Genomic DNA, 16694 nt, shown 5'->3' with positions numbered 1-16694 from the left:
TTTGAAGACCACTGGACTTGTACCAATGTCTGATCTTCAATTCTGTCACTGCCACTTACTAGCTCTTTCACCTGGGGTAAATCACTTCTTAATGCAGAAGGCAAGCCAGGTAGTACAAAATTGATCATTTAAAAATAATGAGAGTGACAAACCATAGCACCACACTAAGTCGCAGATGAATCATCTGCCTGAAGCATCACTTCATTTCATCAAGGCACCCACACTGCGTAGCATTAAACTTAATCAAAATGAGGATATTCACATCCTACATGTGATTGTAGGATATCTGGGCAAAGCCCAGGATCAACTAAACCTCAGCTGGCAGCCAGATATAGTCGTCAACTGTCCCTCTGCGTGAAATAAACTAACAAGGCCAAATTAGCTTGTGCTGTCTTTTTTTTTAATCTTCAGGGTTTGCTGCATAGCTACTTGTAAGTTTCTGATGTAGTCATGGGGCATGACTAAACCATAAGGAGGAGTAGAACACAGTTGCAATCATGGGTGTAGCCTTCTTCCAGATTTTCTCACCTATTAAGTCAAAAATCCTCAGCTGTCAGAAATAATGTTTGTTTTTTTTGAAACTAGCTAGTCCTGTTGTGGGTGGGTAAGATTGCTCAAGATAGTGTCATTGACGTTTCTGTTCCTTCTAACCACCTGTGAGTGTGTGCTTGTGTGCTCCCTTAGTTCAGACTTTAGCTCACATTTATACCATCAGTTTTAGCCTTATCCTATAGCTTGAATCTCTTCCTCCATTCTTACTCTGACTTGGTTTTAAAGAGTTATTCATTCTTGTCATTCTAGCTAAAGCCTTTTAAATAAAATTGCTTCCTCCTGTCCAAAACAACTTTTTCAAACCTTTTTTAGTAGCAAAAAATACATATGACAGAAAAGAAATGTATAAACCTCACTAGGGATTTTTTAATTTCTTCTATTTTTGTATGGTGTATTTGTCAAAGTATAAAAGTGGCTTTAAAATATTTTATTGTGGCTATGTATAATAGTTATCCCTTTAGTTTTGCTTCTTCCTGCCCTTTCAACCATGTTGTCCATATGCAAAACCTTTATTCTACTCACATTGTTTCTTCATTTTTCCCTTGAAACATGCCTTATATTTTCTTGAATATTTATGTTTATTATATTAATATTAATATTATGTTTTCTTGCCTGGTGCCCTTGTCCACATTATTTTTTCTTCTCATGGAATACTTGTCCTCTGTTCCATATTATTTCTAAACTCTGTGCATCCTTAAAGGAAGGTCCTGTTTATAGTCTTTCCTTTCCCTAAAGCTTCTCCAGCCCATAGTGATCTCTAAATCTTCTGAACTTGCGGGTTTTTTTTGTCTGTTCCACTTATGGAAATTAATTAGATACAGACCTGTGGACATGTGTTTCTAATTAACTCTTAACAATATTATTGAAATGTTTGTGTGTAGATGTTTTAGCTGACTAGATTTTTTTCAAGATGTTAGCTTGTAGGTCTTATATTGTCCTGTTTCATGCCTAGCACAAATGCCCAAGGTAGACAGTTTATAGAAAATTTATCTATGTATCACCAGTACTTAATATTGTGCCTGGGATACAAGCTTTCAGTAAATATTGAAGTTATGTTAAAGAATTGATCTTTAAGTAGTAGTTTCCTATACATTTGTAACTAGGGAATATTTTCTTGTGAAAATTAACCTTTTACTTTATATCCGATTTCCTCAACTCTGTCTGAGCAAGATTCTATCAAGGCTGTGTTTCTGAGGCCACTCACAGTATCAAACCCAACTTACCTGGAATCTAGGCGATCAGAACCTGGATGCTCTTACATATTGTTCAAGAGAACCGATGGTTTAGAGCTCAGGCTTTGCTGTCGGAGAGCTTGAGTTCATATTTGTATTCTGCCACTCCCTCATTGCATAACTCTGGATAGTCTTTGTTTCCTTTACTGTAAAATGCAGATGGTAATGACTCCTTTAGCATGGGGTTGTTGTGCAAGGTTATCTGTGTAAAGTATCTGGCACAGAATAAGTGGTCAAAAAGAATGTTAATAATAATTACTATTGTTGTCAGCATTAACAGTAATCATTCTCTTTACTAATAGCTTTTCATATGATAAAGTTATCCTGTATTATAGAAATTTTAAGTGAATAGCTTGTCAGTAAAGTTTCAGCATGTAAGTTTCTTCCCAAGTTTAAATCTTGACTTTGAAGTTCCCCTCTTTCTGAAACCTTGTGACAGAGAGAAAAAGACAATGGGCTGCAAACTGGGAGGCTTGAATTCTTCTTCTGGCTTGCTCACAGATTAATTTTTTAACCTTTAAGATAAAGTAAGCCAATTGTATTATTGTTATCCATGTATATGACTTAATTCCAATGATTTATAAGCTTCCTTAAGACAAGGACAAAGTTTTACCGAAGTTTTATCTTTGTACTCCTCACTATAGCTTAGTAAATACTGCATAAGTACATAGCTTCAGTTCTCTCATCTGTTAAAGTGAGGGGCTTGTACTATCTTAAAAATTCCTTTTAACTCTGAGATATTTTGGACATAGGGGTCAGTGAAAAATTAGCCCCATCATTGGAGAAGAATTGAGGATCAGGAAAATATAAATGTGAGTGTTGCAGTTGCTACAAGTAAAAGGCTGTCCCCAACTTTTTTTTTTTTTTAAAGAAAAGATAGACCAAGATCCTGGTCTATCCAGAAATTAGCCTTTCTCTTCTGGTGTATCACATGTATTCTAAAGTGTTTCACATCTTTCTTTTCTTTATCACCAAAGTTACTAGTATACCTAGGCCTTCCAAATAATTTCAGAACTGACCTTGAGTGGGAGGAAGCAGAATACCTTTGTGGTTTTACTCTGGCGTTTATAAATACAATGCCCACATAAAAGAAAGTTTTCATGAGTATTAAATGAATTTTACATTATTTCCAAAGTAGAAAATTTATAGTCTTATATTTTTTTAACTTTCATATTTTAGAAGTAGGCTTATAGGTTCTCTTTCTTTGACATACATCTCTGAGATCCCTCCTTAAGTGAATAACCTTTTTTTTTTCTTTTTTTGAGACAGAGACTTGCTCTGTCGCCCAGGCTAGAGTGCAGTGGCACGATCTCAGCTTACTGCAACCTCTGCCTCCCGGGTTCCAGCGATTCTCCTGCCTCAGCCTCCCAAGTAGCTGGTACTACAGGCGCGTGCCACCATGCCCAGCTAATTTTTTTTGTATTTTTAGTAGAGACGGAGTTTCACCGTTTCAGCCAGGATGATCTCGATCTACTGAACTCGTGATCCGCCCATCTCAGCCTCCCAAAGTGCTGGGATTACAGGCGTGAGCTACCGCGCCCGGCCCGTGAATAACATTTTAAAATGTTTACACACAACCTCAGGTTTAAATAGAATTACTTTTAAAGTAAGTCTGTTATTAGCAGTATCTTTATATTTATTGAATTTGTAATTATATATTTCTCATGACAGATTTTTTTAAGCATGGTTCAATAAATCATCTTTACTGAAAGAATTGTAATATAAAGCGAACTGCTTGATTTTTTTCCATTTAATTGTGAATTGGATACTTTCGTGATTTTTAAATTATAAAGTGCCCATATTGAAGTACATATTAAGTGTAACTATAGGGGAAAATACCAAAAATAAAAACAAAAAGTTCAAATAATACAAAGAGAAATATGTAGTGAAAAATGTACATTCAGCTCCTCGGAGTCAGTTATTATTAATAATATGCATGTTTATGAAAACATTAATGCAAATGTAAGCATATATAAACACAATTACTTAAACTTATATATCCATGTCCTTTAAAAAAATTATACTTTGATATTTTGCTTTTCCTGTCAGTGACCTAGTACACAGTAGTTGTTCAATAAATATTTTAATTACCCAGTACTCTTATTAGTCGACAACTGGTCCATTTTCTGATGCATTTGGTTCTTAAAGTGCCATGTAATTTTCAAGGATCTGAGATTAAGTTTTTCAGTTATAGTAAAAACCTATTTTTTCATCAGTACTAAAATAGTAAATGCAAATGTAAATAAAACTACTTTTGTATGTGATTTTAAAAATCCATCTGCATGACTGTCTATAATAGGTTTAGTTCTCAGACTTGATAAAACTTATGAACAGGTTTTACCAGTTTACCAACTATGATGAAAGTACCTGATTATTTGTTTCTGAGTTATAAAGTGGATTGTTAAGAAGTTACACAATAGGCATCCTGGTATTTGAAGAAATGCTCTGTAGTTAAAATACTTCATATTGGAATATGGTAGATTCTTAATAAAAGAGGCTAATTTTTCCAGACTCTTCTTGTACATTAGGATATTTGGAACACAAAAGGCATTTGCTTCTCCTGGAAAAGAATTGTGGCTTAATCTAAAGAAGCACATTTACCTTGAAGCTTTAATATAACCTGTTATTAGTCTTAAAATCCAAAGTCCATATAGGGTTAGAATTACTTTCTTCCATAAATAATTTTTCTTTCTGACAAGATGGAGTAGATTTTAATGAATTGAGAGATTGTTTTTCTTTTGTGACATCATATTTATTATATTAAAAGACATCAGAGCTTTTTTTCCTTGGAGAATATGAAGTTGTTGGCTTGGAACTATAAAAAATTAGAAAATATATTTTTCAATGGCCATAATAATGCCAAGTTGAAGATTAAAGTGTGTGTTTGCTTTCCCCAAAGAGTCTCCCTGTTGAATAAATGAGTTTTTTAAAACCTTTAGATAAATAATAATAGTATTATTGAAGAATAATGTCTCATGACCAAAGTAGCTCTAATCTAAGCTTGTATATATGATTTAAAATATTAGAAGGAAGATGAAAAAGACTTAGTAAACTAATAATAGATGGATATTTAATAAGAAATATTTATCTGAAATTAACAGCCCACACCATACCTAACATTCATAAAACAGTGAAGCCTTGTATCACAGCACCAGAATATTGGTTGATTAAAGTTCACCATTGGGTGTACATGTTTTCCTACGCAGGTTAGAGACTTCAGAGTAGCTAATAAGGCGCCACAACATGGGCCTAAGAAAAGAGAAGATAGTACGCAAGTGGAGTTTCTGCTTAGGGCAGCAATGGCAAGATCAATTAATATATCAGGAATATCTAGGTATTAAATATAAGATCAAAAGACATGAATAGATAATTCACACATGAACCCCAAAAATAGATGGTCAATATATTTTTGAAAGAAAGTGGCAGGACGTGGAGACTCACACCTGTAATATCAGCACTTTGGGAGGCCGAGGCGGGCAGATCACGAGGTCAAGAGATCGAGGCCATCCTGGCCAACATGGTGAAACCCCATCTCTACTAAAAATACAAAAAAATTAGCTGGGCATGGTGGCAGGCACCTGTAGCCCCAGCTATTCAGGAGGCTGAGGCAGGAGAATTGCTTGAACCTGGGAGGCAGAGGTTGCAGTGAGCCGAGATTGCGCCACTGCACTCCAGCCTGGTGACAGAGTGAGACTCTGTCTCATTAAAACAAAACAAAACAAAAAGAATGTCCAAGCTCACTAGAAATCAAAGAGATACATAATTAAACAAAATATAATTTTATAGTATGTTAAGTTGGTGAAGATTAAAAATAATAATACTGAACTTTGACAAATGCTATTACATACTATTGGTGGAATTCAGATTGCTATGTACACTTATTTTGGAAAGCAGTATGTATCAATAGCCTTAATAATATTGTAATTTCTCATTATATAAGCTTCATTTGTAAAAAGACATATGTGATCCCAGCACTTCGGGAAGCCAAGGCAGGAGGACTGCTTGAGGCCAGGAATTTGACACCAGCCTGGGCAACATAATGAGACCCATCTCTACAAAAAAAATTAAAAAGTCAGTCAGCAGTGGTGGCACATCTCTAGTCCTAGCTACTTGGAAGGCTGAGGTGGGAGGATCACATGAGCCCAGGAGTTTTGGGTTACAGTGAGCTATGATCATGCCACTGCACTCCAGCCTCAGTGACAGAGTAAGAGCCTGTCTCAAAAAAAAAAAAGATATAAAATTGTATATATAAATTTATTCTATTTTTTACACAAATATCTTTACATACTTATATATGGGGGAAGTTCAAAAAAGAATATTTAGAAATTCAGGGAAAAAAACTGATGATATACTGCCCTTATCCCCAGTATTAGTGGTGTTAGGATGATTTATCTGGTCTTCTATGTACTTTTATTTTATAATTATTTATAATACTTTTTTTAATAATTGGAAGGAATAATCATTTATAGTATAATAAAAATATTGGAGAAAAGTAGTTAGATTAATTTTGTTTTAAAGAACTGAAAATTTTAGGTATTGCAGAGTAATCCAGGAACTTCATTTTATTTTATGTATTTATGCATTTATTTTTTGAGACATAGTCTCCCTCTGTCACCCAGGCTGGAGTGCCGTGTCTCACTCATGTCTCATTACAGCCTCACCCTTCTGAGCTCAAGCAGTCCTCCCACTTCAGCCTCCTAGTGGGGTCTACAGGAATGTGCCACCATGCTCAACTAATTTTTCGATTTTTTTGTAGAGACAATGTCTCACTACGTTTCCCAGGCTGGTCTCAAACCCCTCAAACAGTCCCCTACCTCAGCCTCCCAAAGTGCTTGGATTATAGGCATGAGCCACCACACTCAGCCCTCCATTTTATAATATGTCATATTAGTTATTTACCAAGGCAGATATAACTCAATGGTTTATTCCAGTTTTGCATTTTATATTTTCGGTTATTTAAAAGTTCTATTAGTAAAAAGCCTTATAAAGTTTATCCACAATATTTTGAAATTTGTTTCCTTTCTTTTAGTGATTCATGGTCTAGCTTTGGTTCAGTTTCAAACAGAGAGAGAAAAACACAAATTTTTTGTTTGTTTATTTAAGACAATAAGAATAGCTGTTTTCCAGGATTCAACCTTGATTATTAATGGATCCTGATCAGTGTTAGCTCATTTTACCCCCATACATCCATGTTTTATTTCTTTAACTTTTTATTATGAAAAGTTCAAAGCGTACAGACAAGTTGAAAGAATTTTATACCCGTACGTCCACCACCTAATTCCAGTTAACCATACTTGGTTTATCTCTTATCAATACATCTTTTCAGCCATTTCTCCATCAACAGTCCATCTTATTTTTCATGAATTTCAAATTAAGTTGCATGTATCAGTACACTTAATACTTTAGCGTGCATATCATTAATGAGAGCTCAATATTTTAAAATTGTGGAGGTTTTGAGGTAATATTTAAAGACAGTAAAATATATAAATCTTAAGTGTACCATTTGATAAGTTTGAACAAAGGATGCACCTGTAGTAACCCAAACTCCTATTATATATACAATATTACCATCACCCTGGAAAGTTCCCTCAAGGCCCTTTCCAGTCAGTTCCTACCCCTTCTAGCCCTTTACCACAAGAACCACTATTAATTTTTTCCTACCATAAATTACTATTGCCTGTTCTAAAAACTTCGTATAAATGAAATATTGTAGACACTCCTATAAGGCTTCTTTCAGCATAAAGCATTTGAGATTCACTCATATTATTGCATATGTCAGTTTTTTACTTTGTTTTTAAATTGCTGAATAGTAGTCCTGAGTTCACATTTTTAATGTTAACTTTTTGAGATGCCTGTGGTTACTGTATTTGGTATTTCTTAGCTTGTGCTGAAAGAAACTATGTTATAATGAGGAGTACTGTAATATTTGGCTTTCTGTCATTATTATTTTTGTTTATGTTGTCTTAAAACTTAAATTGGACTGGGTGTGGTGGTTCTCACCTATAATGCCAGCACTTTGGGAGGCCAAGGCAGGAGGATTCTCAAACCCAGGAGTTTGAGACCAGCCAGGGCAACATGGCGAGACCCTGTCTCTCTATAAATTTTTTTAAAAAATTAGTCAGGCCTGGTGGCTCATTGTCCTAGCTAACTGGGAGGCTGAGGTGGGAGGATCACGTGAGCCCAGGAAGTCGAGGCTGCAGTAAGCCGTGATTTTATCACTGCACTCCAGCCTGGGCAACAGAGCAAGACCCTATCTCCAAAACAAACAAACAAAAACTTAAGTTGATAGATAGCAAGTTTTTTTTGTTGTTTGTTTGTTTTTTGAGACAGAGACTCATTCTGTCGCCCAGGCTGGAGGGCAGTGGCACAATCTCAGGTCACTGCAACCTCTGCCTCCAGAGTAACTGGGATTATAGGTGCCTGCTACCATATCCGGCTAGTTTTTGTATTTTTAGCAGAGGCGGGGTTTCACCATATTGGCCAGACTGGTAAAGGAGAGCCTGCAGGCTATTACTTATCATGTATAATTAAACTTCAGGGAAATTAAGTGTTTCTCCAGACAGAAACAGTGCTTAAGAAGAATGATAGATGTAGAATTTCATTTAGTTCTCTTAATAGGGATTTAAAGGGAAGTGGTACATTGATAATGATAATGACATAGCCCTATTTGAAGATTCAACCATCTTGATTATTGTGATGTACTGTTTTAAAAGGTGATGGGAGAGCCCAAGGGAGAGTCCAAATCTGTATTCCTATAACTTCCATTCATTTGTCAAGATTGTGCTTTCTAAACACAAATAATCCATTCCCTTGGATCAATATGTATACTTTAAGTACTGTGCAAGTAACATGATTTAACAAAGAGTTGACAATAGCCTCTTATTTGTCCCTTTTTAAACATTAGCTGGATAAAAAAAAAAAATTCTCTGTGTGTAAAATTTAGTAGAGAAGCTGTTAAAATGTCCTTCCTACTACTTTACAACCTACCTAGCCTCAGCTGTCATGACTTGCTTGCCACCTCCCCCCAACCACTCCCCAGCCCTGCAGCTTCTGTACATTGTAAGTGTTATTCATACTCAACTTGTCCACACTTTGAAAACTCAATACACTTGTTTGTTCTTTCCTTCTGCCTTTTTTGTAGAGACAGGGTCTTGCTATGTTGCCCACTAGGCTGGTCTTGAACTCGTGGGTTCAAGTGATCCTCCCACCTCAGCCTCATTTAAAGTGTACAATTCATTGGTTTTTAGTTGATTTCTATTCATTTTTAGTATATTTACAGAATTGTACAACCAGTACCTAATCTGCTTTTGCAGCCTCTTCATAATCCCCGAAACAAATCTCTTATCCATTAGAATACACTCCATTTTCCCCCTCAACCCCCAATCACTAATCTCTGTGTCTATAGAGATAGACTTTCTATCACTATATATTTGCCTATTCTGTGCAATTTATATAGATGGAAATCATACAGTATGTGATTCTTTTGTAACTGTCTTCTGTCAGCATAATGTTTTCAGAGTTCATCCATTGTTGTAGCATGTTTCAATAGTTCCATCCTTTTTATTGCCGAATAACATTCTATTGTACGGATATATAACACATTTTATTTCTTCATTTGTCAATGGACAGATATTTAGTTGTTTCCACTTTGTTTGCCATTGTGAATAATGCTGCTATGAATAATTATGTACAAGATTTTGTGTGGACATATCTTGTCCTTTCTCTTTAGGTGGAAGTAGAATTACTGTCCTATGATAGATAACTCTGTAGCCTTTTAAGAAACTGCTAAACTGTTTTCCAAAATGTCCATACCATTCCCACCAGCTAGATATAAGGATTCCAATTTCTCCACATTGTCACCAACACTATTGTCTTGTCTTTTTATTAAAGTGAAAAATAATTCATATACCATCAGTTCTCCCTTTTAAAGTGTACAATTTGGTGGTTCTCTGTGCATTTACAAAATTGTACAACTATCACCACTCTAACTCCAGAATATTTTTATCACCCCAGAAGAAACCCTGTGCCTATTAGCAGTCACTACCCATTCTCCTATGATGCCAGCTAAAATCTACTTTGTGTTTCTATGGATTTGCCAACTTTGGACACTTTATATGAATGCTCATACAGTATATAGCCATGTAGCCTTATGTGTCTAGCTTATTTTATTTAGTATAATGTTTTCAAGAAGGAACTGCCAAACTTTCAAAGCAGCTGTACCACTTTACATTAAGACGAGTGATGTATGAGGGTTTCAATTTCTCCACATCTTCTGCAACTTACCATGTCTTTTGTTATAACCATCTAGTTGATTTGAAATGTACCTCATTGTGGTTTAATTTTCATTTCCCTAATGAATATCATTTCCCTTTTGAGCATCCTCCTTCATTCATTGCCATTTCTACATCTTCTTTGGAGAACCCTTTGTCTACTTTTTAAATTGTGCTTTTTAATTGAGTTATAAGAATTCTTTATATCGTGTAGATATGGCCCTTAACAGATACTTGATTTGCACATATTTCTTCCACTGTGTAGATTGTGTTTTCACTTTCTTCATGGTGACTTTTAAAGCAAAAAAAAATTAATTAATTCTGATGAAATCTAGTTTATCAATTCATCCCTTTAATTAGTTTCCTGTGGCTACTTTAAAAAGTTGACAAAAACGTTGTAGCTCAAAAGAACATAAATTTATTACCTCATGGTTCTCTTTTTTTTTTTTTTTTCTAATTTTTATTTTAGTTTCGGGGGTACATGTACAGGTTTGTTATACAGGTAAAGTCGTGTCACGGGGATTTGTTGTACAGATTAATTTGTCACTCAGGTACTAAGCCTAGTATCCAGTAGTTATTTTTTCTGCTCCTCTCCCTTCTTCCACCCTCTACCTTCAAGTTGGCCCCAGTGTCTGTTGTTCCCTTCTTTGTGTCCATGTGTTCTCTTCATTTAGCTCCCACTTATAAATGAGAACATGTGGTATTTGGTTTTCTGTTCCTACGTTAGTTTGCTAAGGATAATGGCCTTCAGCTGTTCCCACAGAAGACATGATCTTGTTCTTTTTTATGGCGGCATAGTATAAATCTCACAGTGGGTCTTACATTGAGCAAAATGGTCTAAAATCAAGGTATTGGCAGTTCTGGAGATTTTAGGCTCTAGGGAAAGCCTTTTCCAGGTCCTAGAGGATGCCAGAATTCCTTGGCTCATGGCCCTCCTCCACTTTTAAAGATCTTTGTGATTACATTAGGTCCATCTGAATAACCCAGGATAATGTCTCTAGATTAAGGTCAGCTGATAAGCAATCTTAATAACATCTGCAACCTCACTTTAACTTTGCCATGTAAAGTAACATATTCACACATTCTAAAGATTAGGATGTGGACATCTGTGAGGAGCCATTTTTTTCTGCTTACCACATTGCTTATGCTTTGTGTTATGTCTAAGAAATTATTGCCTAACCCAAGGCCATGATGATTTGCTTCTGCATTTCCTAATAAAAGTTTTGCAATTTTCACTGTTATGTTGGGTCTATGATCCATTTTTGCTTGTGATGTGAAGTAGTGGTCCAATTTCCTTTTTTTACATGTAGATATACAGTTGTCCCAACACAATTTGTTGAAAAAACTTCTTTTCTCCAGTGAAGTGTCTTGGTACTATTGTCAAAAACCACTTGACCGTAAATGTAAGGGCTTATTTCTGGACTCTCAATTCTATTGCATTGTTCTATATCCGTATGCCAGAACTGTGCTGCCTTGATTACTCTTAAGTTTGAAATCAGGAAGCATCAGTCCTCCATCTTTATTCCTTTTCAAGATTGTTTGGCTATTCTGAGACTTTTTTGTTTCCATGTGAGTTTTAGCATCAAGTTCTCAATTTCTGCAAAAAAAAAAAAAAAAGCAGCTGGAATTTTGATAGGAATTGCATTGAATCTGAAGATTAATTGTGGAATGTTGCTATCCTGATATGGATCTTCTGATCTGTAAGCCTGGTCTGTCTTTCTGTTGATTTAGATAATCTTTAATTTCTTTGGATAGTGTTTTGTAGTTTTTACTGTATAAGTTTTGCATGTTTTTGGTAAATGTATTCTTAAGTTTTTTTTGATGTATTTGGAAATGAAATGTGTCTTCGTTTTAATTTTGGATTGTCATTGCTAATGTATAAAAATCTGACTGATTTTTGTGCATTGGTCCCATGTTCTGAAACTTTGAAAAACTCATTTGTTAGGTCTAATTGTTTTTTAGTGGATTCCTGAGAGTTTCTTAGATATAACATCATGTCATCTGTGAATAGTAATAGTTTTGCTTGTTCTTTTCCAAACTGGATGTTTTTGGTTTCTTGGTTTTTTTATGAGGAATAAGCAGTCATTCAAATCATTGTTTCCCTCTATGAGAACATTGTTTTTCTCTGTCCGCTTTTAATATTTTTCAAAATTTTTGGTTTTTTGCAATTTGATTAATAGGTGCCTAAGTTTCTCTTCTCTTTATTTATCCTCCTTAATGTTCTCTGACCTTGTACCTGTACCTATCCCATCTCTTGCCTCATCGGTTGTGGACTCCAATTCAGCATATGTTAGACCTTTGTTATTGTTCCACATGTCCCTGTCAATTTTCTTTTCAATCTTTTTTGTCTGTATTTTGCAGATTGAATACTTTCCATTAATCCATCTTTGAGATTTCTGACCCTTTCCTCTCTCATCTCCATTCTGTGATTAGGCTATACAAGGCATTTTTAATTTCAGATGTTTGTGTTTCAGTTCTAGAAATTTCTATTAGCATTTTTTACATTCCATAGTTTTTGCTAAGATATTAACTCTTTTCATTTATTGTATACATATATTCCTTTACTTCATACGGCATAGTTATACTAGCTATTATAAAATGTTAGTCTACTGATTTTACCATTATGTCCTGGTATCATCTAGGAGTTGGTCCCTGTTGATTGTTTTATTTCTTGGAGTGGATCACATTTTACTGGTTTTTGTGTATCAAGTAATTTGTGACTGTGTGATGGATGATGTGTGTGTTAGGCTGTGAAGACTGGATTCTATTCTTTCAGTAGGCACTTATTCAATCTGTAAACTCTTAGGTGGCAGCTCAAATTTCTGTTTTGTTTGTTTGTTTTGTCCTTAGCTGGAATGTGTGCAATATTGCCTGTGTGTGCATTGTTTGGGAGTTGGCCAGAGATTTGGGCAGGGAAACTTGGTTATTTTAAAGTAACTTGATTGCTGTTAGCATTTTTACTTTGTTTTGTTGTTGTTTTAAAAGAATTCCTAGATCTTAGAATTACAGGTTTATTAACTGGAAATAATTATAAGTATTTGAATTCCTGTTCCTTATTTTAACAATTAAATTAAAATGCACATTTAATTTTTTTGTATTTCTCTTTTAGATCGAGCTGGGAGCATTAGTACCCTTGATTCTTTAGACTTTGCAAGATATTCAGATGATGGTAACAGGGAAACAGATGAAAAAGTGGCAGGTGAGTAAAATTGTAAGGACAGATTTGGATTCTTTGACATTCCAGAAATAATGAAATGGCTTGAGGAATTTTTTTTCCTTCTGCAATTTGGTATGTGACTATAACGTATACAGTTATTATACAAAGTTATGTTACTAATTACTAATTTACTGCAAGTTTGGGGGTTCCCCAACTTTCTCTTCTTCTGGTACTGAGTTTCTGGTTATGTATCCCTATAATTTGCTAAATTATACTTGGAGCCAGCAGTTTACAACCACACATTTGTAAAACTCATGTATGACAGGCCCAAGACAAAGTTGGACCTTAGCCTCATTCCTTTGATCCTCCAAACCAGGGCTGATAGTCACATAAGTGTACCAATACAACTCTATTGATTATTAAAAATTGGTTTTGAGCCAGGCATGGTGGTTCACACCTGTAATCCCAGCTATTTGCTATTTGGGAAGCTGAGGTAGGAGGATTGCTTTAGGCCAGGAATTTGAGACCAGCTTGGGCAGCATAATGACACCTAATCTCTTAAATTTAAAAAAAAAAAAAGGTTGAAATACTTCTGTGCTTGTTGCTAAAACTCTGCCTTGAGTTCCCTGAGTGCTCCCTAGCTGTCACAGCATGTCTTCAGAAACTTCTGACTTTGCTATGATCCAGTAAAAGAGGGTTAATGACTGATACAGTGAGGGCTTCCAGGATGCTGCCCATCCCAATAAGAAGGACAACATCCTTTTTAATTGCTTGGTTGCTCATTTCAATCTTCCTCCCTGCCCATCCCCCCATCCTCTCTCCCATACCAGTCTTGCCTTCCCGGCACCACCGTTGAATCTGTAGGAAATTCAGTGGATCAGTTTGTATCCTGTGTTCCGCCTACACCAGATAAGCCCCGTTGGAATTTGCTAGGTCCACTTTGGAATTCACCCTGTAGCAGCCTTGGCTCCTTGGGTGTAAATATCTGCTACCATTCTGGTGCCTCAAGTCTGTGTCTGTCTGTCATTGAAGTCATTCTTGAGTGCCTTGCAGGAATTGTAGTTTTCATAAGACTTAGGCTTTGAGAGAGATGGGGAAAGCAGACAGACATCAGTTGGGGATTTTGACCTCCATCAAAATGGTAGGTACTTCTGGAACAAAAGGGATGCCACATGGGACACACAGGGCCTGTGAAAGAAATATGGGGTCAGGGAATACCTATAACGTGATTTCTCTCTTGACCAACTCTGTTGAATATTTCTTCCATTTACTGGGACGAGTTTTTTAAAATATACCAAATGCTTAACCCTTGTGGTCATTATGAATAAAAATGAGTGCTGATTCTTATATAACATTTGTTCCATTCTAAACACTGTTCTAAATTTATATTAACTCACTGAGTTATAGAATTGTTATCTTGTTCCTGTCCCTAGGATTTTGAGGCTCTGAGAGAAATTATATAAGACTCAGTAGCAGAGCTAGGATTCAAATCTACATAGCCCAGGAACAGTCTATGATTGACTATTATTTGCTACCTCTTGGCATAAAAGATTAGGTTTGGTCTAATTAAAAACGTCATTCCAATAAATGATTTTCATTCCTTGCTCAAGACTAGAGATATTGAATATTTTAAAATATCAGACAGTGTTATATGAGTTAGAAAAAAATGTAATTGTTTTTCTGAGAGAGGATTCAGCAATATAAATAATAGCAGAATATCCATGTAATGGGGAAGTCACTAGAATAGTTTAATATAGCTCTCCATGTCAAATCATGGTTGAGTTATGAGCATCATTTATTAACAACTGTATCAAAATGGCAAATCACATTGGTAATATCTAAAAATTAGCAATTCAAATTTTAGGATGAATTTATCCTAATTGTATCACTCATTAAATAGCACTTGTTATATGTATTAGCTATTTATATTATAAAATATATGGTATTTTAGTTTATTTAGAGACCATATGTAGTTTTGTATAGTTTTATTATACAAATTGTTACATATTAAAAAATGACTCCTACCTAGAAGTTATCTATATAATTATGTTTTTTCCTTTAATTTCCTTATTAAAACTTATATTTTAGATTGAGTAAAATTGAAGAGGTTTATTATTATTTTCCTGATTTAGATATTTTAGTACTTCTAAGTAGGGGGAAGCTGACATAAATGCAAAATGTTTAGCTTAAATTTATGATCATTAGGCTGGGCACTGTGGCTCACACCTGTAGTCCCAGCACTTTGGGAGGCGGAGGCGGGTGGATCAGCTGAGGTCAGGAGCTCAAGACCAGCCTGACCAACATGGTGAAACCCGTCTCTACTAAAAATACAAAAATTAGCCAGGCGTGGTAGCGTGTGCCTGTAGTCCCAGCTACTCGGGAGGCTGAGACAGGAGAATTGCTTGAATCCAGGAGGCAGAGGTTGCAGTGAGCCAAGATTACACCACTGCACTCCAGCCTGGATGACAGAGTGAGACTCCGTCTCAAAAAAAAAAAAAAAAAAGTGTGTATATATATATATGATCATTAATTGTTTGGTATAATCTCTATTTATGTCAATATAGGTAGAAGAGAAGAAGAAAGTAGAAGTTCCTCTGACCAAATTTCACTGTGTACATAACATTTTCTTTCACTGTGTAACTTTTTATTAGAAGGCAGAATAAAAAGGTTGATATTCTCTGTCTGACCTAAACGCTTTTTGAGAGACAGTGAGCAAAGGGCAGTGAACCTGGATAACCCCCAGATTTGCACAAGTAGGAGTGAAATGTATTAAATATGTGATAGTTTTGGCCTTTTTTTTTTAATTTGAGACTATCATAAGACAGCAGACCTTACATTTTTAACCTATGGAATATACTATTTAAGTTTCGAGAAATAAAATAACTTTTAATTAGTATACTGTGCTCATATATAAATAAATGCTGTGATTCGTGTTCAATAGGAAAAGGAGGAAGAAGAGCATATATAATCCCAAGAGAATATCTTTCACTCTTTTAGTGCTAACGTACCATGGCTTGTTACTGAACCAAATGTGTGAGTGTGTGGATGAAACTTTTTTTAAAAAGTTTCAATTAATCATAATTCCTATTCACAAAAAGACTGTGACTCTTTGCTTTTACTTGAAAAGCCTGTCAAAAGGCCAGTAATCGGGAAAAGATAATTGTCCTCTCATCTGCCACTGAATCGCATGTAAACCTCACTAACTCCTCATGGGTTGAAGTCTTGTGCCTGCAGCTCTCCCAGGCTACTCCTGCAAGCTGGTAGCTCTACAGTTTTGGGTCTCAGAAGTGGCCCTACTCCCACAGCTCCTCTTGGCATTGCTCTGATGGAGATTCTGCGGCAACTCTGACCCTGCAGTGGGTTTCTGCCTGGGCCCCCAGGCTTCGCAATACGTTTTTTGAATTCTAGGTGGAGGCTGCCATGGCCCCACAGCTCATACAGTCTACATGTCTACAGAGTCAGCACCACAAGGAAGCTGCCAAA

The 16694-nt window shown here is 35.7% G+C and overlaps 1 protein-coding gene across 3 annotated transcripts in view; it reads left to right on the top strand.

Annotated features, from left to right (window-relative positions):
• KIAA1468 (KIAA1468 ortholog) overlaps positions 1–16694 on the top strand; it is a 124393-nt gene that overhangs the window by 10693 nt on the left and 97006 nt on the right. For all 3 annotated transcript variants that reach the window (XM_011953599.1, XM_011953600.1, XM_011953601.1), the window contains exon 2: positions 13164–13253. In XM_011953599.1, the coding sequence (XP_011808989.1) occupies positions 13164–13253 (90 nt within the window). The remainder of the gene's footprint in view (positions 1–13163; positions 13254–16694) is intronic.

This window comes from Colobus angolensis, unplaced genomic scaffold, assembly GCF_000951035.1.
Source record: "Colobus angolensis palliatus isolate OR3802 unplaced genomic scaffold, Cang.pa_1.0 Scaffold369, whole genome shotgun sequence".
In the NCBI taxonomy this organism is placed as follows: Eukaryota; Metazoa; Chordata; class Mammalia; order Primates; family Cercopithecidae; genus Colobus; species Colobus angolensis.
The sequence above is the reverse complement of the archived record's forward strand: the minus strand, read 5'-3'. Positions and strand labels throughout refer to the sequence as shown.